Below are 21,283 nucleotides of genomic sequence, written 5' to 3'. Positions count from 1 at the left end.
AACGAAAAACGGTGGGTGGGGGAGATTGCGAACGGGGGTCGCCCAAAAATTAGAAAAAGGAACTTCTTCTTTTACACCATCAACACAAAGCAGGTGAGAAGGAAAAAGAAAAAAAAACAAAACAAAACAAACAAAACAAAATTCATCATTCACGTAAATAATTAAAGAGAACGCATGCAACAACATGTCCCTTTTATGTTGTTTCTCATGTTTTTTTTGTTTTTTTTATAGAAATGTTTAACCACCACATTGCGTCGTCAGCATCATCAGGTTGCGCAACCAGGTCGCGGCAGCATACGGGAGGGGTATCTTTTTTTTTTTTTTCTTGGGTTAGTTCATTTCGGTAAACATTTACAAAACTATCATGGACGTTAGGAGGGGTAGGTAAATATAGTGTGTGTTGCAATTAGGGGCAGCAAAAAAAAAAAAAAAAATAGCTCAGCAGTCGGTGGTGGTAATTGGTAGTCAATTTCACTATAGTTGTGTGTGCGCAGAACGTGGGCTGTTTTGAATTGCGCTCGTGAGCGCAGCGACTCGGAAAACCCCTTCGGGATGTTAATCTTGCATTCCTGCATACACACGCGCAAAAAAAAAAAAAAAAAAATTCAAAACATTTCCTTTTTTTTTTTTTTTTTCCTGCTCTTGTTTGTTTTGCGGTTCTCAGTTTATCAAAAGCCCAATTAGGACTGATTCAACGATCAAACGTGTTCATTCTTCACAGAGAGTTTTCCCCTCTCGTCTGCTATTCGACGAAAGGCAAAGGTTTTTGAAAGCCCCCCCCCCCCCCAAAAAAAAAAGGAAGTTGAACGAAAACTCTTCAGCGCAAATCTTCCCTTTGAAAAAAAAACAAACAAAAAAAACATGAATAAGACAAACCCGGCAGCGGTTTTCGGATTGGTCAAAACTTGGTAGCCGCTTTGCAGAGTGCAACGTTCAACTTTTTTTTTTTTGAAGCCCTTCCCCTCAACCGCATCATTCCCCCCCCCCCCCCCCGACCCCGCTCTCGGTCATGTACGATCAAAGCGCTGACGGCGCAATGTTGAGCTTGATTTAAAATAAAATAAAATAAAATAAAATGAATATTTCATTTACCTAGCCAGATGTGATGTCCGTAGAGACCGAGAGCGTGAAGCGGGGCACCTTGGACGGCCTGCGACAGAGCCGAATTGGCGGCGGCCGCGGCCATGGCCATGCTGGCCTGATTGCTCGACATCTTGGCCGCCTCCACCTCGGCCTGCGCGTGCTGATGATGGTGATGCACGTTGTACTTTTGCTCCTGTTGCTGCTGGCCGTTGGCCATCGACAACAGCGACGACGAGGAAGATCCGCCGGACGTGGGGCTTCCGCCGTTGTTGCTGCCGCTCCCACCGCCCGTCTCGGCCATCTTGTTGCGGGCGTACTCGATGCGGACGCCGCCGCGGTCAGACGAGAGCAGGTAAGTGCCCTGCAACGAGATCAGAGCCTGGGCCGCGCAGCGAACGTCAGCGTACTCGACGAAGGCTACAGGAGCACCACCTTTGTTGTGCATGCGCAGGCGACAATATCCAGGAAAACTAGGGGGGTGGCAGGAATGATTTTAGATTTAAAATACGAAGACATTAAAACATTTAAATGCGTGATATTTATTACCTGCCGAAAAGTTCTTTAAGTTCTTGTTCAGAGACAAACTGGCCGAGATTGGCGACGAAAAGAGTCGAGCAAGGAGCATTGGCTCCGCCTCCCATGGCCGAAGGAGTCGAAGCACCGGCCCCGGCACCAGGAGCAGCGACCGGGGAACCACCGGCGGCGGCCGCAGCGGCAGCTGCCATGTGGTGATGATGATGGTGGTGATGCGGCGTAGAGCCCATCAATTGCGTCAAATGACCACTGTGACTCATCTGCATCGATCCCTGAACAAAAACCACATAGAGAAAAGAAACAATGAAAACAAAAGAAATGAACGTCACCGCAATAATTATAATAACAACAAAACAAGATTTTAACTTTAAATGAATTCAACATTATTTTTTTTTTGGGGGGGGGGGGGAGGGGACACACAGGTGTATGGGGTCGCATCATGCAGGTAAGCAGTGCGTGTACGAGCATTTAAGAACCTCTTTGTTTGCGTAAACACAGAAGGCCTACCATCGGCATTCTCGGTTGCCTAGGCAACCGCTCTCTTTCGCCATTCTAATCCCATTCTTTTTTCTTCTGAATCGAATACGATTAAGCAATAAAAAAAAAAAAATAATAATAATCGAGCGCTAATAACGATTGCGGTCGCAACGTAAAGGTTGTCCATCGACTTACGCAAAGCCTTTCAAAAAATCAAAATCACTTTATCCCATTCATTCAGGACAAAATGGGGCAACATAATATAAAAAAAAAAAAAAAAAAAAAAAAAAAAAAACACCGACCGAGCGAACGAGACCAAAACAAACAGAGAGAGAGATCATCGTGCAGCCTGTGCAGTTCAAGAGGATTGGGGGTAGGATGTTGTTCGTGTTGTTTTTTTTTCGTGACTGCAGAAGAAAACAGAACCAAAATTTTTTTAAATCCAATTTTCCCACCCAATAAAATAAAATGTGCAGTTCTATGCAGGAAAAAACAAAACAAAAAAACTAAGACCATTAAGGAAAAAAAAAACTATTTAAAAAAAAGGGGGAGGGGGAGGGGTAGGATAAAGAAGTGCATCGGAACTGTGTGTGTGTGTTTTTTTTTTTGATCGTGTTGTGGATAACGTAATTGTGGTGGTTGGACTGCACAGGCTTGCACACCTGCTGATGATCTCCGAGCTGCGTCGGTGGTTCCGCTCGATTCGTCCGGACGTCGCGCTCTTGTTGTTGTTGTTGCTGCTGGTCGTGGTAGTTGTAGTTGGTGTAGTAACACTGCTGCTGCTGCTGTTGCCAATAACTGTAAAGGTTGAAAACGGGTTGGAATGATGGCACGAGGACGGTCTGACGATGAGATGATGTACTAGGGTGTAGGTGGGATCGAACGAAGGTAGTAGTTGTTTCGGGAGGAGGAGGAGGAGGAGGAGTAGTAGTAGTAGTAGTAGTAGGTGTAGTGGGAGTCGAAGGCGACAACACATTGACCGACCCCACGACCCCGAGTCAAGGCAACTGTTGCTGCTGTTGTTGCTGCTGCTGACTGTGCTGCAGCGCGTGTAACTGGTGAAAGAAACGTACGGGTAGCTGCGGGTGGAGGGCCGGATGGACGGCCAATGCGGCCGCATGGTGAGCGTGGGCGTGCTGGAGCGCCGCCGCTGCTCCCGGTCCCTGGCCCTGAAGTTCGGCCGCTGCGGCTGCCGCAGCTGCCGCCGCCGCCGAATACGCCAACGCCGGGTGGGTCGTCCACATGTCCGAGGCCGTCGGGAAGAAGGCGGGGCTCAAATCCTCTATCAATCCAAAAAGAGAAAAATGTCAATCCATTTTTTCATTTTTATCGCTTCAATGTGAGGTTAGGTTAAACTTTACATTCCCAAAGAAAAAAGAAAAGAAAAAATGATCTCATTGACAATGAGGAGGTGGTCGGTAGTTGTGTAACAAAAGACTTGCGTGACATTCGAGCAGAGGTCCCCCTCTTTTTGTTTTTCTTTTTCTCACGAAAAACAAGTAAATGGTCTGTACGTTATAGGGCACTGTCTTGTTTTGTTTTTTTTTGCTGGAGGACTCTGCACCTTATGTGTACTGTAAATATCGAATCGTCGTAACCCAATCATTTTCTGTCTGTTCCGCAACAAAAAAAATGTGACTGGAACATGGAAAATAGCCCGCCCACCACCACACACGATCAATAGAATACAGGCAAGATAACGTGCGTGCGTGTGTGTGTGTGTGTGTGTGTAACACGGCCCATTTTAGAAACAAATAAAAAAAAAAAAAACGACTGAGGGATGTAGAACGACATTTTCAAGCCTCATATTGTCCGCGTTCCAGTGAGGATCACTAAAGAATTAGATCCGCCCTTCTTTGTGGAAAAAAAAAAAAGGAGGAAATCCTTGTGTTATATTTTTAAAAAACAGTTAAAAGAGCGCGACTGGAACACGCACTTTTTATTTGTTACTTTGAAAATGCTGCATATATAAATACATATTTGTGGAGGGGGGAGGGGGGGGACCCAAACATTTCTTCTTGAAAAAGGGAACTAATCTCTAAGCGCGCGGTGTCTGCTGCCCGCGGGAAAAGGGCTTTCTAAATCGGGTGCCATCACGAGCTAGTTGCTGCATACAACTTCTTCTTCTTCTTCAAACAATTTAAAATAAGCGTCAACCGTGTGTGTCTGTGTTATAGCGGTGGAAAAAAGAAAAAAAAAAAAGAAAGCAAGTCCGTGTGAGATGGGAAGAAAAGAGACAAGGACGGGCTGGCATCCAAGATTTGGCCATCACATAAATCGTCTTTCTTCTCCCTCCCCCCCACTTCTAAAAAAACCTATTTCTCTTCTTCTTCTACCATTTTGCCTCATTTTCTTTTTTTTTTCCAGATCCTCTCCCGCCTCTCCATCGCCATTTATTTTCTACCTAGCGTGTGCACAGGGAGAAAAAAAGAAAAAAATACCCACGATAGAGAGAGAGAGAGAGAGAGAGAGGCTTGACATAATTACAACAACGGGACTGCTGGTTTCAGGATAGAAATGGTCCAGCACAATTCCAGGACAGGGAAAAAAAAAAAAAAAAATGAGATCATACATCGTTAACATTTCCCTCCTTTTTATCGGCCTCAATTTGTTTTTTTTTTTTTTTTTGCCTGGACTCGGAAGTTACAATTAATATTTAAATAAAAATCAAATTTCAAGACTCTCCCCCCACCCAAAAAAAAAAAAAAAAAAAAAAAAAAAAAAAACAAATTCTTAGAAAAAGAATTTATTCATTTGGGGGGGGGGGGGGTCCCCCTGTCGACGCATTCCATGCCGGAAGAGCTTTTTATAGTGGCGTCTCTTCGCATTTGCATGCGCCACTCTAGACAAATGTCGAACAAACTAAGACGTTCTTTTTTTTCTTTTCTTTTCGTTCCCACTCTTTTTTTTTTTTTTTTATTTTAAATTCTTCCACGGAAAATGTTTTAAGTTTGGAAAGGTCCTTAAAAAAAAAAAACGAAAAAACAATAAACAACTGCCCGTGTTGCTCATTGCTATTACTTGTTCTTTAGTGTCTCTATTCATAAATGATACACCAAAAAAAAAAAAAAAAAAAAACAAACAAACAGAAGAGTGCGAAGAAGATGAATGATCCAATTCTTTTGAACACCACCCCTTTAACCCAGGGCGAAAAAAATGCCGATAGAGGCGCTCGGAAGCGGAACTGCGGAAGTTCCTCTCTTTTTTTTTTTCTTCTACTTCCAACCAATTTTCTTTGTACGCCCCTTTTTTTTTTTTTTTTTATTCTTTGCAACCTCTCCACGATGTGGTCCATGTCGTCCTGGCCTATTTTTGTTCAAGACTCTCGTGCTTCCCTTTGGCCGTCAGTCTCCCCCAATAGAATGGGCAAGTGCAAGGGCCGATTAAATTACGATCGATCCTATTTTCTTTCTTTCCCGTTCGTCATTGCCTTTCCTCTTATTTTCGAAACGATTTCTTTTTTTTTTTTTTTTTTTTTTCTTCTTCTTCTTTTGCCCAAGAGCATCGAAAACGAATATTCAATTCTAGCGTCTCCGCCCTCTTTCCAATTGCTACCTTTCCTCGTACAACCTCTCTGTGCCTTACTTTCCCTGTATATAGTCTCGGAGATTGAAAGTGTGAATATTGACGGATTGAATCAGTGGGACGGAAGGAGGGAACGGAAGAACGTCCGCCTTTTTTTTTTAAAAAAGTATTTTTCTTTTTTATTATTCCTCCCGCGTTTTCGCACGAAATAAAAAAAAAGAAAAAAAGAAAAAAAAGAAGCGTCTTTTTTCATCGTCGTCGCCAACGATCCATTTCAATTAGGGACTGAAGCTCGCGGGGTACTTCTTGTTATATAGGGCAACACGAGATCGCCAGCCCACGGGCTATGCGTAGTCTTGCGGGAAAGGGGCTTGATTGGTCATTTATACGACTGCGCTCCTGGTGGTTGGTGGTGTAACGGCTAATACACTCGGTTTAAATATATATATATATATATATATGTGTGTGGGGTGCCTTTAAAATAAAAATAAAAGGGAAAGAAAGGGCGGGAAGGACGGCCGATCGATCAAGAACGGAATTCGCTTAACTGGCAGGGTTGACACGAAAACGATAATGAGCTCAACCCACCACTCACTTTGAAGAATGACTAGAGTCGTTTCTTTCCCCCTTTTTTTTTTTTTCGCAACCCCTTAAAAATAGGAAATAATAAATGGGAGGAGGCGGAGGAGGGTAGTGTGTGGCATATGTTTGCTGCATTTACACAACCCCTTTGACTACGAAGTAGCCGTTTTGCTTCCATCCGCCCAAAAATTTTTCGGATAAAAATACATCGGCCGCATCCACTATTCATCACAAGCGAGTTTTAAAAAAAAACACCTGCCAAAAAAAAAAAAAAAAAAAAGAACTCGCATCCGCCAAAAACTTGTGATCATTTCTCTTTTTTTTTTTTTTTTTTTTTTTGGTCCCGTTCGTCGGCAATACGCATCACGTTAACGCAGCATTGACAAAAGAAATTGAGCACTCCATTTGCGTCCGTGCCTCATCCATCGTGTAGTACAAAATAAAACACCCTGAACGAACGCCCCGCAGTACATGTCTAAACACATACTGGGTAAGAGATATCTCCCTACCATCATAGGAACAAATAACGTGAACCATTTTTTTTTTGTTTTTTTTTTTCAAAAATGGCCGCCCTATTTTTGGTGCTCTTTTCATAGCTACTCTCTAAAGCCATTTGCATACAGATCGGTCTCGGGAGATCCTACCCCCCTCGCTCTATAGGTAACAACCTCTATCTCTGAGCCTCGCAAAAGTCTGGAACAGCCGAGGGAAATCATCGATTGAGTCTTATTCCAATTGAGTTTGTTTTTTTGTTTTTTTTCAAGGAATGTTTCATTCGATAGAAGAAGAAAAAATAAAGGTGGCTTTTCGGATAGATTTCAAACGACGGGAAGAAAAATCAAAGGGCACGTGTAGGTGCATGTTTTCATTAAAGTTTACGTCCAACTTATGTGAGCAGACCGTCGGGAAAAATGCCTCCCAGCTAACTATAGCCCGTGCGCATTTAAATGACGGGTAAATTCGTAATGGCTTTATGTTTTTGCTCTTTCAACAAAATCCATTACGAAAATAATGGACAGCTCGTAAATTTTTATTAAAAAAAAAAAAAAAAAATACAAATGTTGTATTCCAACATTTAAAAGAAAAACTTGGGGGGGGGGAGAGGATGTCTCTCATTTTCCCCTGTAATACCCCACCCACTCACCTGTGCCCACTTAACCTCTTTAACTTGTACTCGTTTTTAATCGGTTGAGCTACTACTCTTTTTCGCTGACGGGCACGAGGCTCTCCTTAACCGTCATCATCGTTAATTCCTTCATCCCGCGTGAAACATAAACGCCGACAAAGACCCTTTTTCCTTTTAACTCTACACACAGACACACACACACACACACACAACGTTAAGTCTCTATAGATTTAATCTTGGCCCCGGCTTTTGCGCTCACCTTTCCCCCCCCCCTCCCCTCCACAAAGTCTCGTGTATCGATTGATGAGCGAGAACCGCCATCTTTCATCAACTTCATTTCACATTTCGTAAAAGACGCAAGAGGGGGGGGGGGGGGGGCAAAGGAATAAGCTGTCCAACAACAAGGTGATGGGCTCAAAAAAAAAAAAAAAAAGTTGCATCGAATAATGTAAATAAATACTTTATCAACTTGCCGTGCAATATTACTATCCCCCCCCCCGCTTTAATTCAAATAAAAAAAAAAGAGAGAGAATCTGTTGGGTGGGACGATTGATTGGATCTACCACTCCTGGAAAAGTTTCTTTTTTTTTTTCGGGTGCGTTATTATAAAAAAAAAAAAAAAGAAAAAGAAAAGAGGAGCGCTGCAACAACGAAAGCGAATAAACCATTCACTCTATTAGCGCTGCTGTCGTTCGCAGAAGCTTTACCTTTTTCTTTCTTCTTTTTGAAAATCAAGTTTTGTTTAGCTCACTGTCGCCCCTCACGTGTCAGAGTGTTCACGACTGGCGTTTGCTTTTAGAAAAATAAAATAAAAAAAATAGAAAATCGCCATTTTAGTTACTAACTGACATCGTTTTTTTTTTTTCTTTTCTTTTCGTAACCATTCCCCTTTCCTGGCGCTGTAGTTCTTTTGACACGAAACACCTGACCAGATGTTAGGCACATGTTAAAATGGATTGGCTGGTTGACAAAATATTACGTCCCTCCTGCCCTCCAGAAAGAAAAAAAAAGAAGAAGCGAATGAAAAAAAAAAAAAAAAAAAATGTCAAAACCTACTACACAGTCGTTCAATAAAACTGAAATAATAAAAAAAAAATAAATAGTTTTAAACCTTACACACACAAAAATGTGACGTAAGAGCCAATGATTGCCGTATAAAAAAAAAAAAAAAAGAAGAGTGCATCACGTAATATACACTCAATCAATCAATGGTCATGTGTCTTACGTGTGTTCCAATTGAAAATGGGCTTGTCATTGGTTGGTATGTACACACGAAAAACAAACAAACGTGATTGATGTGATGAAATTTAAAAAAAAAAAAAAAAGGGCTTTCTTTCGTTATGTTTAAAAATGAAAAATGAAAAATAAAGGTGGTGATACTCACGGCCGGTGAGAGGGTGCAGCAACGTGGGGTGAGGGGCGGCTGCAGGGGGCGAACTGTTCTGCTGTTTGGGTTTGCTGACCTTCGTGTTGCTCTTGGCAAATTCCAGCCGGATCGTCTGCGGGATGTCCGGATCGAACCGCACGCCCTTTTTTTTTTTTTCGATTTGTTTTTGTTTGTTTTGATTTTTTTTCGCGTGAAGTGGCGTGAAAAAGGTTCGTGTGTGCAGGTGAAAAGAAAAAGTAATTGGTCAAACATCTTTCTTCTTTTTGCATCTTAAAAACAATGACGACAATGACATTCCGTGTTGTGTCGTGTTGACAAATGTAAACAACGAATTTCAATGGCAAAGAGAACACGAGGCGAATCACGGTAAGTACCAGCACCTGTTCACGAAACGCGTGAAACAATTGACCGACATTCCGAACGTTTCAAAGCCTGTCGCTTGTTTTGTTTTTATGATTGCATGGCATTTTATCTCTTTTCACGATATTTTTTTTGAGTTTTTCAAACAACAAGAGGCGAAAAAAAAACATGACCCGTGAAAAATGTACAAGAGCTACTACACCTCCGCCCCCTCCGCCAGTTGTGTATAAATACAGACTTGCTCGGCCCTTTTGGTCCGTTTGGATCTTTTTTTTTTTTTTTCTCCAGCCCTCCTTTTTGGCGCTATTTTCGGGATATACGTGATTCAATTCCGGCTCCTCGTCTCTTCCCACCTCCCCCCACCAAAAAGAAAGTTTCATCTATCCCTTTTTTTTTTTTTCCCCCTCCCAACCCAACACCCGACATCCAAATGTGCATGTCGACGACGCACTTTCGTTCCAGGGAGAAGCCACGTTTTTTTTTGTTTTTTTTTTAAAGAAAAAAGGAATCGGGAACACACGTTCCACCTCCTCCACCCCCCCAATCGTCGCTCTATTGTGTCCAATTTTTTTTTTTTTTGTCCCGAAAATTTATTTTTGTAGTTTGAAGGTTGCGGCGATGATTAAACCGATGACGACGTATTTTCATTACTTTCCTATTCATTCGAACCCCGAAGGATAAAACGTTTCTCCGATAATTTGTTTGTGGAACACCATTTTTTTTTTTTTTTTTTATTACGTCTTGGACGAATCCGTACCTAAGAGCAAATCATCACGTTTCACTGGCAAAGGGGCTTATCTGGCGAATGCGATCCTTAAACAAGCAGCGACGCTGTTGGCCGATATCGATGGGATTGGGGGCAGATGTGGCGAAAAGAGAAGACAAGAAACTTGGACAACAAAGAGGAACCCCCCCCCCCCCCTTTCATCTTTAAGCGGCTTGAATAGGCGCGCACACGACGACGCACTGCCATCGCCATCACAGTTAATGAATTTCTTTACGCCACGAAAATTAGATCATTAAAAAATTATGTTTTACCTGCAAGTCTTGCTTGGCTCCTTCGGCGCTTGCTCGCGTCGCGAACGTCACAAATCCCACCGGCTGTTTTTGCGAAGAAAACTAATTCAATTAATCAATTTAAAATGTAATATTGAGCATCATCGCAAATTTTACCGAAGTTGTTTTCCCGTTTTTGCTCGTCACTTTCAACTGTGAGTTTTCGTAGCCGTCGTAAGCGCGGAAGAGCAGGTACAGTTCGCGCGGTTTGGCGTCCATCGGCAGGCCGCTAACAAACAAAGTCCTCACCTAATCACAAAGAACAAAACACACGTCAAATAAATAAAATAAATTAGAAAAAAAAAAAAAATCAATAAAATAAAAAAAAAAAAGGAAGAAGAAAATAAATCTATGCCCAGGAGTCTAACGTCCCTGGACATCAGAGTGATGGAGCTTTCTTCTTTCGCTTTCCTACCCTCAATTTCATTCTTCTTTTTTTTTTTCCCCCTTTTTTATTGCGCTGATAACCCCTCCCCTTCTTCGTTTGGCTACTCTGGTCACGCCAGCACACACACACACACACAACGGCCAGCAAAAGGGATAGGTCGTCGTACTTTGCGCTCGTTGCAGAGCTCGGCGTGCGTTTGGTCGATTTAATCCCGATCGTTAACAACCTGCCCTTTACCAAATACATAGGCAAAAAATGTGCAGTTCCTCCACTTCTTTTGTTTTGCTGGCCCCCCACCCCATCCCCCTCAAAAATAACCCAGGTAACAAAACTTAAACGCTTTTTACCCCTATTTTTAGAACGCTATCCATTCGATACCACCCCCCCCCCCAAAAGGGAATGATTTACAATTAGATTATAAAAATGCAAAGATAATTACGATACAAATGGGCTGTTAATTTAGATTGGAAAAAACACGGTATTCTTAAAAAAACAAACAAAAAAAAAACATCGATTGTGGTCATTAACAAGCCTAACACGCGTTCGCACTAGATGGCCGTGTATATATTTACACGAATGTTTAGCGCTCTGTCCAAACTGGCGGCTAAACACGGCGCACAAATGTCAATATAGAAACACTGAGCCAAAATAAAAACGATCGCTACGTTTTTTTTTTTTTTTAGTTAAGGAACTGGCTCTTCTCTTCAACTAAACAAGATCCTTCACACACACACACACACACGGTGTGTGTAGGAAAGAAAATGTGTGTACCTTCGGATATAAAAACGGGTAAGAAGAAGAAAGGACAAACACAGACAGATGTGAAGTACCACATTCTTTTGTATGGTATTACGGCTAGTGTCATAGTTAGTTGGCCCGGGCAATAACACGCCAAGCTCGACCGCGTCATTGATCAAACCCCGGAGGTTGCCAGAAAATCCTTAAAAGGTGAGTCAATCTTCAAACCGATGCATTATAATCACATTTTAGCTTTGAAATACGATGCCAAATCATCAAGAATAAAATGAAATGCATTTTTGGATTCTGAGACTTAAAAAAAAAAACAAAAAAAAACGAATGGAGCAAACTCGACCTGGTCTTTCAAACAAAACAGACGCAATGCAGATTGTCAACAAAAAGTCGATTGTTTTAGCGGAAATTTAAAAACAAAAAAACTGTTATTTCTTCTCTTTTGTAAATCTTTTGAAAGGCACAAAAACTTGCCAAACGCTAAGCGATTTTTGTTTCTTCTTCGTCCTCGTAGATCTTAAACAAAAGATGCTCATCCGCACACCGCAAGAAATGTGTACACGTAAAAAATAAATAGTGTTCCACTATAGATACTTTGGCAACGATGCCAAACTTTTAAAAAGGAAACAGGTGCTGGCGCGTATCGAACACTTCCCAGCCGCACCTGTCTTTTACTGGCATCGGTTTTTTTTTTTTTTTTTTTTTTTTTTTTCAAAAGACGGATGCAAAACAATTTGTCAACATGTTTCCGTCGCGCGTTCATTCAAAAATTTCAGTTTCTTTTCTCGAGACATCATCCCACGCATCTCATTTCAAATTAAAAAAAAAAAAAAAACATTTTTCTAACCAACCAATCGCCACACGGCGTGTGCGATCCTCATCAAGAGGACAAACATACCAACAAAAAGCTTTGATCCTTTTTTTTTCATGTTTTTTCAACCCGTCCCCGTCCTTTTTCCCGCAGCGTGATAGGGATGGAGCAAAAAGTCGGTGTTGTTGCTGATCCACTATGATCCTTTTAGCAACAATTTTTCTTTGCTCGAGGGCGATAACGATAGCGATCCTTACTCCAGCTCTCCCTCCCCCCTCCTCCTCCCCAAAAGGAGCATCAAGAGTCATCTTCTTCCTCCGTCCAATAAAACTAACAAAAAAAAAAAAAAGAAAAAGAAAAGTTGGATGTCGTCGTTGGAGCATTTTGGATGGATGGCGCTGGAACATGCCGGAGCGCTCAGGGGACCTCCGTACTACACCGAGAGAGCAAAGTCAAGAGTGTGTCTGTGTGTTTTAGGTATTCCCAGCACACACACACAGCCACAACCTTTACGTTTATCGAGGTGGAGGGAAACATCGGGGAGGAGTCCCCTCTATTGATCCAAACCTCCCCCCCCCCCCCCCATCATCCAACTTGTGTGTTCTCGTTCCAGCAGTAGAGAGCAACCGACGGATGTGCGCTATAACTTTTACCTCTCTCTTCTCGGCTTCTTTTGAGTGTCAGTCGCTCTGCGCGGAGGTCTTCTTCCTGTGCGCTCAAAGTCCCTATTACGCGATTAGGTTAAGGGGCTTGAGAGAGAGAGAGAAAGGGTGGGCGAACTCTAAATTTTGAAGAAAATAAATACGCAAGAGAGTTGATTTATCAAAAAAAAAAAAAAAAAAAAAAAGAAGGATGACTAGCAGCAAAGAAAGGTCGAAATTGAGACACAAGTAGATTCAGGTATTGCCTCTATTTATTTTTTTTTTGTGTGTGTGCGTGTCTCGCACGACCTCGCATCGCTCCATCCTTTTTAGCAAATGAATAAATAGACACTAGACACACGTCTAAGCAAGCCATCAAACACCAGCACTCTACTCTAGATGATTGGATTGGAGTACGGCGTGTCTGTACACGGATCCGATACTAGTAGAAAAGAACCTTGTCTGCGAATAAGAAAAAAAAAAAAAAAAAATACGCTCGATATCTTGATCAAAGACCCGATTGGTCCTAGGTAGGACTCTATGGACCAATTCAAAAAGGGAAAGAAACTCAACGACATAGTCAAATGTGTTTCTTTTGATTTCTAAAGTAGAACGACGAGTCTTATCATCCCCTCCTTTACTTTCAATAGAACGAAGACCCTCTTTAATTTTCTTTAAAAAAAAAATCGTACCAACTTGAGCACGTCCTTGTTTTTGTTTGGGGTGAATATGTGGACGGGAGTCAAATGATGGTTAACCTCGATACTTTGCCTAAAAACAGCTTCTTCTTTATAAATTTTAATGATTTTTCACAGGTCGGAGAGAAGTGAACAGTGCCAAAAAAAAAATATTTTCATTTAAAAAGAAAAACTATCAAAGACATTTGTGAGGTGCGGGAACGAGCAAAAGATTGCGCACGAAAATAGCCGCCGCCATCATCATCTGGAGCGCGCGCGCGCGCGTGTTTTTTTTTGTTTTTTTTGAAACAAGAAAAGGTTTTACGCTTTAAAAAAGAAAAGAAATATTAGAGCCGAGAAGCACATCAAATAGACTGTGGGGTGGTTGGGGGAAAAAGAAAAAGGAGGGCTTGCAAACGTGACCAGAAGACGCAAAATGTAACCCCAAAGACCATTCACGATGCTGGCAGGATGGAGAAAAGAGAGAGGGAGAGCTAATGGGCTTTTCCTTCTCTCTCTCTCTCTCTCTCGTCGTTCGTCTCTTTTGATTATCAGAGCAAATTTCCTCGTCTTGTTGCCTTTTTTCCTACCCAATTTCGTAGGCCAATCAGCTACAAGTTGGATCGCTCCCCGTCAGTTCACTCAACTTTTTCCTCACCACCCCCCCTCCCCCCCACACATCTTTTCCCATCGAAAGCAAATGGGATGTAGGAAATGATTACGATGCCAACCCACCCCCTTCAAATGCATGAAAAAATCTAAGATAAGATAACGTTTATTTGCATTTATCGATCGGGGAAAACTAAAACTATATTGCTCGAGGCGGTAAAAGAGAAAAAAAAAAAAAAGTTTTGATGAAAACATAACGAGCAATGACGGAGTATGGCGCTGAAATGGTAATCAATGGCGAACGGACTAAAAGAAAACAGACGGGCCATGTCTTTCCTTATTGGTTCGTTCAGAAAAAGAAACCGGAAATGGCTGTATATCGAAAAAAAAAATAGAGTGGACTGTATCGAATTTGGTGGTGAGTTACGCGTCTGACGTTGCTATGCCAACTTCCCCTGATAACACGTAAAACTATTTCCGAAACACACACACACAGCAGAGATTGTCAGATATAAAAAAAAAAAAAATAAAATAAGACAAAGGAAATTCGCTGGCCGTGTGATGACCCCCCGACTCTCCGGCAGTTAAACCCAAACGATGATGATGATGTCCCTTTTTTTTTTTTTTTTTTTATCAATTCCCTTTAGGCTGTACATCCCTTGATTTCGGTCGAAAATCCCGCACGCTTCTATCATAAGAAAACCGGGGGCTAAAAAAAACCAGTAGCTCACACATGGTATAGCTTTGTCATCATCATCGCATGGATGTATAGTCGTAATAAAGAGCAGCGAACTATTACTCCCGCGCACATAATAATATCAAAAACACAATTCAATTTTCGATGCTTTGCTGCGTTTCCTTTCCCCCCCCCCCCCGCCCTACCTTCACACCGTCTTATATAGATCCATCAACGCTGTTCCACCTTGTGCGAAGTTTCCCACACGCTGGCCAACAAAAAAAAAAAGGATGTGAGCCAAGGAGCTGCACACATTTTGAAATGATAAATCCAAAGCTGCCGATGTCATCATCATAAAAATGAAAACACGGCCGTGGTGGGAAGGAAATCAAATACTTTTTTTTTTTTTTTTTTTCAAATCACAACGCAAGTCGCTGAGAAAAGGAAGTTTTGTGCCCGTGATCTCAAAGTCAATTGAGAGAAGAAGCAAGTAACGAGGCTCTTTCTTGTCCGTCCACAGCAGACGGCCACACGAAAAGAAGCGTATAAATTGTGCGTGTGTGTGTGTGTATCTGTAGAGTGCAAAGGACGACGCCAGCAGAAAAAAAGAAAAGGGGAGGACAGAAGGCGTAGGTGATTGAGATAGCGAGCGATGCTGTAGTGAAAGAAGAATGACAGGATATGCTTGGATGGGTGGTTACATTCACCTTTGACTCGGTATTGATTGCTCGCCAACGAATTTTCCAAAAAAAAAGGAAGCTTTTCACACAATAAAAATCCTCATAAATGAGATAGAACATGTCGCGGATATCCAATCAGCATACACGATCATTTGCATTTTCATTGTATAGTGGGGGGGGGGGGAATATATTTTTTTTAGAAAGCCTAAAAGTTGCACGTCAGTTGCTCTCCCGACTTGTGTACACACATCACTCTAGAGATCTATACGTGAAAACGTCAACTTGACAAGCTTGTTATAAATATAAATAAATGTACCCCCGGCCCCCGAGTAAAAAGTTTACGGCTGTCGATAATTTGAGCGACAGAGGAAGCTGCAAAACTTACTCTTTTTTCTTCTTCTTTTTTACCTGAAGTTGTGCAACGTGAATCATCGTCTACGAATAAAGCAAACAAAAAAACAACGAAGAGGGGGGTGGGCGGACTTTCGACTCTTACTGAGAGAATAAAAAAAAAAAGGGAAGCTGGTTCATCATTAACGACCTCGGGAGAGAACGCGATGCACAGCCAGTGCATCAACTATGAAACAGGCCGAACGTTACCATGGCAACGCCAAAGGGTGTGACGAAGGGTGCAAGGCAAATATTGAAAAGGTAAACACTTCAATGAAAACTCGATCCGATTTCAAACAAAAAAAAAAAAAATTTTTTTTAATCCGATAAAGTCATCATCATCGAAATAGCAAGAAAATGACAGCTGGAAAATGCATCGACGGACTAACCAAAAAAAAAAAAAAAAAAAAAAATGGCTGTTCCAGCTCGTACTGGACACATGGAGCCGAAACGTGTTGTAGCGCGACTGTAACGCCCCATCAAACTTTCGGTAGTTCTCCTTTTTTTTTAATTTGATTACGTTTCAAACCAATCCAGTCATTAGACATGTGGTGATACGAACACTCCTCGTACGGTCCTTCCCATGTCTTTCCCCTCTTCAACAACATGGTATGACAAGGAAGAATGGCATCAGTGTGCCAGTGCCGACAGCCGAAAATGTTGCGCAGCTCAACACGACAAGCGTCGAGTGGTGACGGACCGTGCCCGTAATATTCGTCTTACCACGGTGCGCCGCGCGTCAAAGTTATGTAGCTATACCTTCAAACCAAAGAGGAAAGAAAAAACACGCATCCGGATTGGTGGGTGCTGAATGACAGGGTCGTTTATCTACCACGTAGAGTGGATGGGGAGGGGGGGAATAAAGATTGTACCGCAGAACTCGGAATTCCCGTAGAGAGAAAATGTCGTTACCTGCCGCTGTGTTTCTTAGACGTTTGGGGGGGGGGGGGGGGGGGGGTTGTGTTATATTATTGATCCAACCCCAAAGACTCTTGACAACACACTAAAAGAGAAGGGGGGCTGGTTAAAAAGAAAAAAGGTGAGCAGGGAGTAAAATCAAAACAAAAAAGAAAAAGGGATTCGAAAAGTGCGCACACGCCGCCGCACAAACTTCAAAACAAGAGCATTTCTTTTTTTTTTATTTAGAAAATTGCGGAAAGGGACGGCGCTCGTTAATGAGACTCGGGTTGATTCAAATGATATGTTATTACTTTAAAACAAAAAAAAAAAAAGAAAAAAAAATTATTTAGTGTGTGGAGGAGGGCGTTGGTGTCCTCATTTGCGACATTCTGGGGTGGACGTTCTTAATGTTTTGTCCTGCTGTCTCATGTTCAATCCATTAGCAACATCTAGGCAGGGGATTAGAAGAACAAGTTAATGAACGCGGAAAAAAAATAAGAGGGGTGTCCGTCTTAACGACTTGCAGAGAGAAAACCGCTATGCAAACAAAACGATGGCAGATCGATTACGCACACGGTCCGCGCACGACGCTAACAAAAGGCCCTTCCAACAATTTTCGAAATGTTTACTTTCAATTTTGTCGGCCGACAATCAAAAAGGGGCGCGTTCCAGTACGTACAACAACTTCCAAAAAATAACAATTGAAAAAAAAAAAAACAAAAAGGATATTTTTCTTTTTTTTTTTTTTAAAGCCTTACGGTTAAAAGAAAGGCACCAAGCCGAAATGTTTATTGACCCCCGGTAGGAAGAGTGTATATATATATATATTTACTAAGTATATGTATATATCGACATCTTGTTGGAGGGAGGAAAAACAAAAAGAAAAAGAAAAACGACGGGTGTATGAGGGACACGCCGGATGCGGACCAAAGAATTTTTGGTTGGCCGTTCGGTCGAAAGCGTACGGCAGGTGTGAACAAGCCGCTTCATAGCCAAAGAGCAGCAGCCGGACGCGGCCAACCGTTTCAACAGAGAAAAAAAAACAAACTATTTTTTCTTTTTTTTTATTTCTGCGCTTTACAAGAACCAAAAGACCCGAGCGTCTAAAAATGAACTGTGTTTTCATAACAAACAAAAAAAAAAAAAAAAAAAGGGTTCAGCAACTTTTTTTTCTCTCTCTCTCTCTCCTAACTTTTCCAGAAAAAAAAAAAAAAAACTTTTGTTTGTCCATTGCAATCGCTTAATATACCGACGACTGCCAACGCTGTTCCAAAACAAACACGGGACTCGGGACAAGAGACACCAGCGCGCGGATTGAAAAACGTCAGCACCCGTGACGTCGCCAGGGTTAAACACTCTCCGCTTTTTTTTTAGTATTCAGCGCACAAAGTTTTTACACAGAGGTTATATTTGCGGCCATTTTTTTTTTTTCGTTCAAAAAAAAAAAAAAAATGTTGGGATTGTATAAAAAAAAAAAAAGGGTGTGGCCAAAAAGTTTTGGATCGGTTAACAGCGGAAGTTGAATTTAGAAAAAAAAAGGGGAGAACGAAGCAAAGACCCTGGGACTCGGGTATAAAAAAAAATATTAGAGAGCTAATCTCTTTTGCCTCTATCAAAAGTCATTAAATTAAAAAGACGATTAGAAATTCCCATGTGTCTGAAACATCAAAACATCCGGAGTTGATCATCATCTCGATCCGAAAAAAAAAATATTTACAAACAAGAAATCTTTGTTCAAATAATGTTTCTACAGTAGCAAAGCAGCTACTGTAAAAATCTTTCCCCCCTTTTTTTTTATACAAGAAAATTAAACGCTTTTTCCTAAATATAAAAGAAAAAAAAATCAGCCAGTTGTGACGGGGCAGACAGTGGAAACGACAAAACGAACGAAAGAATTTTCGTTGTGTTTTTTTATTTAAAAAAAAAGGTCGGCGGCCCCGGAGGAGATTCGGTGTTGAATTTCAGATGATGACAGGTAAAAAAATAGAAAAAGAAATCGTTACCTCTTCTTCAGCGGCGACCGTGTTGACCGAATCCATACTCTGACTCAGAGTTCCGTCCATTCTGTTAGCACCTCCGTTGATGACAATTATGCCGCTAGTGCTATTATTGCTGCTGTTCGAACTGCTAGAACTGCTCCCGTTGCTTAATTGCATCAATCCCGAGCTCGGCATACTACGTCCCGCAAATCACCAATCACGATTTTTTGGGAGGGGTTTAAACACACTTAACGTTTTTTTTTGCCCTCTCTCTCTCTCTCTGTAATTTAAATAAAAAATTCATATTAGATCATTTTTTGTTTTGTATAAAATGAAATCTCATCAAGTGCTAAAATAACAGCAAATTGAAATTATAAAAAAAAAAAAAAGATGGGGCTGTGGCAGGATGCTTCGGGCGTCAACGTGAACCCCACCCTATACAGAAAAGCGTTAATGGCTGTGGCCCATCATTATCGACTCGTTTCCCAACACTTTGGACGAAATCCTTTGACAGAATATTTTTTTGGAACACTGTCAAGTGTCGTCAAAGATCAAGAGGATCCTCGTTGTCGTTAGACGCTTCGTCTCATTTTTTTTTTTCTTTAAATTCATTTTTATCTTTCTTCTTTAAATTAATTATAAAAAAAAAAGGGAGACGCACATGGGGTTGTAAGTTATCCGCCTAGTGGCAGCACAGGTTGTTTGTGCTGCTTGACGACACAGCTGTCTACACAGGTGAAACGGTAGAACAGGTGACGGAAAAAATAAGAGAAGCAGCGATTGTCCTCGCCCAACACGATATCGTTCACATGTTTTTTTGTTTTTTTTCTGGAAAACGCATCGATTGGCCTTACTTTTTTTTTTTTTGATAACGTTACAATTTGCTTTCATGTGTACAACGACGTGCGTGACTAGTTTCCAATCGTCTCTTCGATTCGCATGTCTCCAATGAAACTTTTCTAGTTTTTATTTTTTTTTTCTATCCTCAAATGTTTCCGAGCTCGTCCGCCATGTTTTTTTTTACGATCAAAGATTACACACACACACACACGAGTGAAGAAGGAAAAAGAAAAACCTCCAGTTTTCCACAATCAAATTTTCACGAATCGAAATTTGAGATAGAGCACGTTGCCACTTCTTGTACGCTTTCCACTCATCATCAAAAATAAGAAAATCTTTTTTAGTAGAAATTAATGAAGCTGCCTGATACGAACGTCGACCACGTGGCCGCCGGAGCCTCCCCAACCCCCCCTCTCCCAATCCTCGTCTCCATTTTTTTTTTGCAGCTGCCATATCGGACGTGTCGTCTCTTTGAGAGAACGAAAATTCATGTTCTCGTTATTAATAATATCAAGACATCTGAACCTCTTTTGTTTAGAAAGCACTTTTGAGAAACACAACAAAAAGGGCTGTCTCAAGTTTCTCTCAACAGACGACACGTCCCAATGGAAAACAATATGGAAGACACGACATGAGTTTCAATAATTACCGAATTGTTGGTGAAACACACCGATGATCGAAAGTATCTTTGTTCACACACGCACACAAAAACGGCACATAAACGCACACACAAATTTTTTTTTCGAGAACACGTCACCCAAGTCACTTAAACAACGCACTTATCTCATTCAAATGAAATCAACTACACGAATTTTGTTGGAGAAGAACAAAAAAAAAAATGGACGTCCGTCCCGTCGATCGGCTGAGAGAGTAATGGCGAATTGAATAAGGTAAAACAAAAAAAAAAAACAAATGAAAATCACCTTAGGACTCGAGGGGGTGGGAAGGAAAATGGAGGGAAAAGACCGCACCAGAAATTGGACGTCACGGAGTAGTTAGTACAAGTACGCGGAGGGTTATTCGGCTATAGAAATTTCTCCTTTCTTTTGTTTTTTTTTCTTTTCCCTTTCTCTAGTCTCTTGATGAACTTTGGCTGTGTGACGGGGAGCGCAAAAAGGATCGGAAATTTATCAGAGAGGAGATGCGAAGGAGAGTCCACCGTTGGTGGTATGCACACAACCGAACAGTTGGCCACCGACTGAACTGAGCGTGAACGAGAGCACCGGCAAATGAAGGAACGGGAGAAGGGGGGAGGCAGTCAGGCGGCACACGCAGTTCTGTATACACACCACGGGGGAATGGAGAGGGAGGGAGGGATAAAGGGGAAAGACAGGGAAGAAGAAAAAAAAAGAGAGAAAAGTTTTTTTTTTGTTTTTTTTTTTTCTTCCTGGGCTCCCCTTCATCCTGCAGAGTGTGACGAGGACGACGACGGCCAACGTCGACAGACGTCCTTTAGAATGAAGCCGGGAAAAGAAAAAAAAAGAAAAAAAAGAAAGAAGGAATGCTGCTATCGTTCATGCCAGTATGAGCGTTTGTTTATTTTCAACTATCAATTATGTAAATGTAATTTCGAGATTCGTCATAAACATCCGATAGTGTCGCTACTGACTAAACATTCCAACAGATGGAGAAATGTGCGGAGCGAATTCTATTTCGTCTGCTAATATTTTTTAAATTGCCATTTTTAATTTGATGTTTTCTTTAGGATGAACAGAAATAACAAATAAATGATCAAATTTTAAAAGTCCTTGTTGTTTTTAAAGCAAAAAAAAAAAACAAAAAACAAAAAAGAGCATAGAAGAGTGTACCAGT

The 21,283-nt window shown here is 41.4% G+C and overlaps 1 protein-coding gene across 1 annotated transcript; it reads right to left on the bottom strand.

Annotated features, from left to right (window-relative positions):
- Positions 1–233: 233 nt before the first annotated feature.
- On the bottom strand, positions 234–18,898 carry LOC130696270 (uncharacterized). The gene is made up of 8 exons (XM_057519359.2): positions 18,656–18,898; positions 10,248–10,379; positions 10,113–10,175; positions 8,712–8,856; positions 3,168–3,376; positions 1,630–1,889; positions 1,093–1,553; positions 234–569 (listed from the first exon to the last, which is right to left on the bottom strand). Exons 1-8 carry the CDS (start codon positions 18,824–18,826, stop codon positions 556–558), a joined length of 1,455 nt encoding a protein of 484 aa, XP_057375342.1. The 5' UTR covers positions 18,827–18,898; the 3' UTR covers positions 234–555.
- Positions 18,899–21,283: the final 2,385 nt, after the last annotated feature.

This window comes from Daphnia carinata, chromosome 5 (genome assembly GCF_022539665.2).
Source record: "Daphnia carinata strain CSIRO-1 chromosome 5, CSIRO_AGI_Dcar_HiC_V3, whole genome shotgun sequence".
NCBI lineage: Eukaryota > Metazoa > Arthropoda > Branchiopoda > Diplostraca > Daphniidae > Daphnia > Daphnia carinata.
This window is presented reverse-complemented; position numbering and strand designations above follow the sequence as displayed.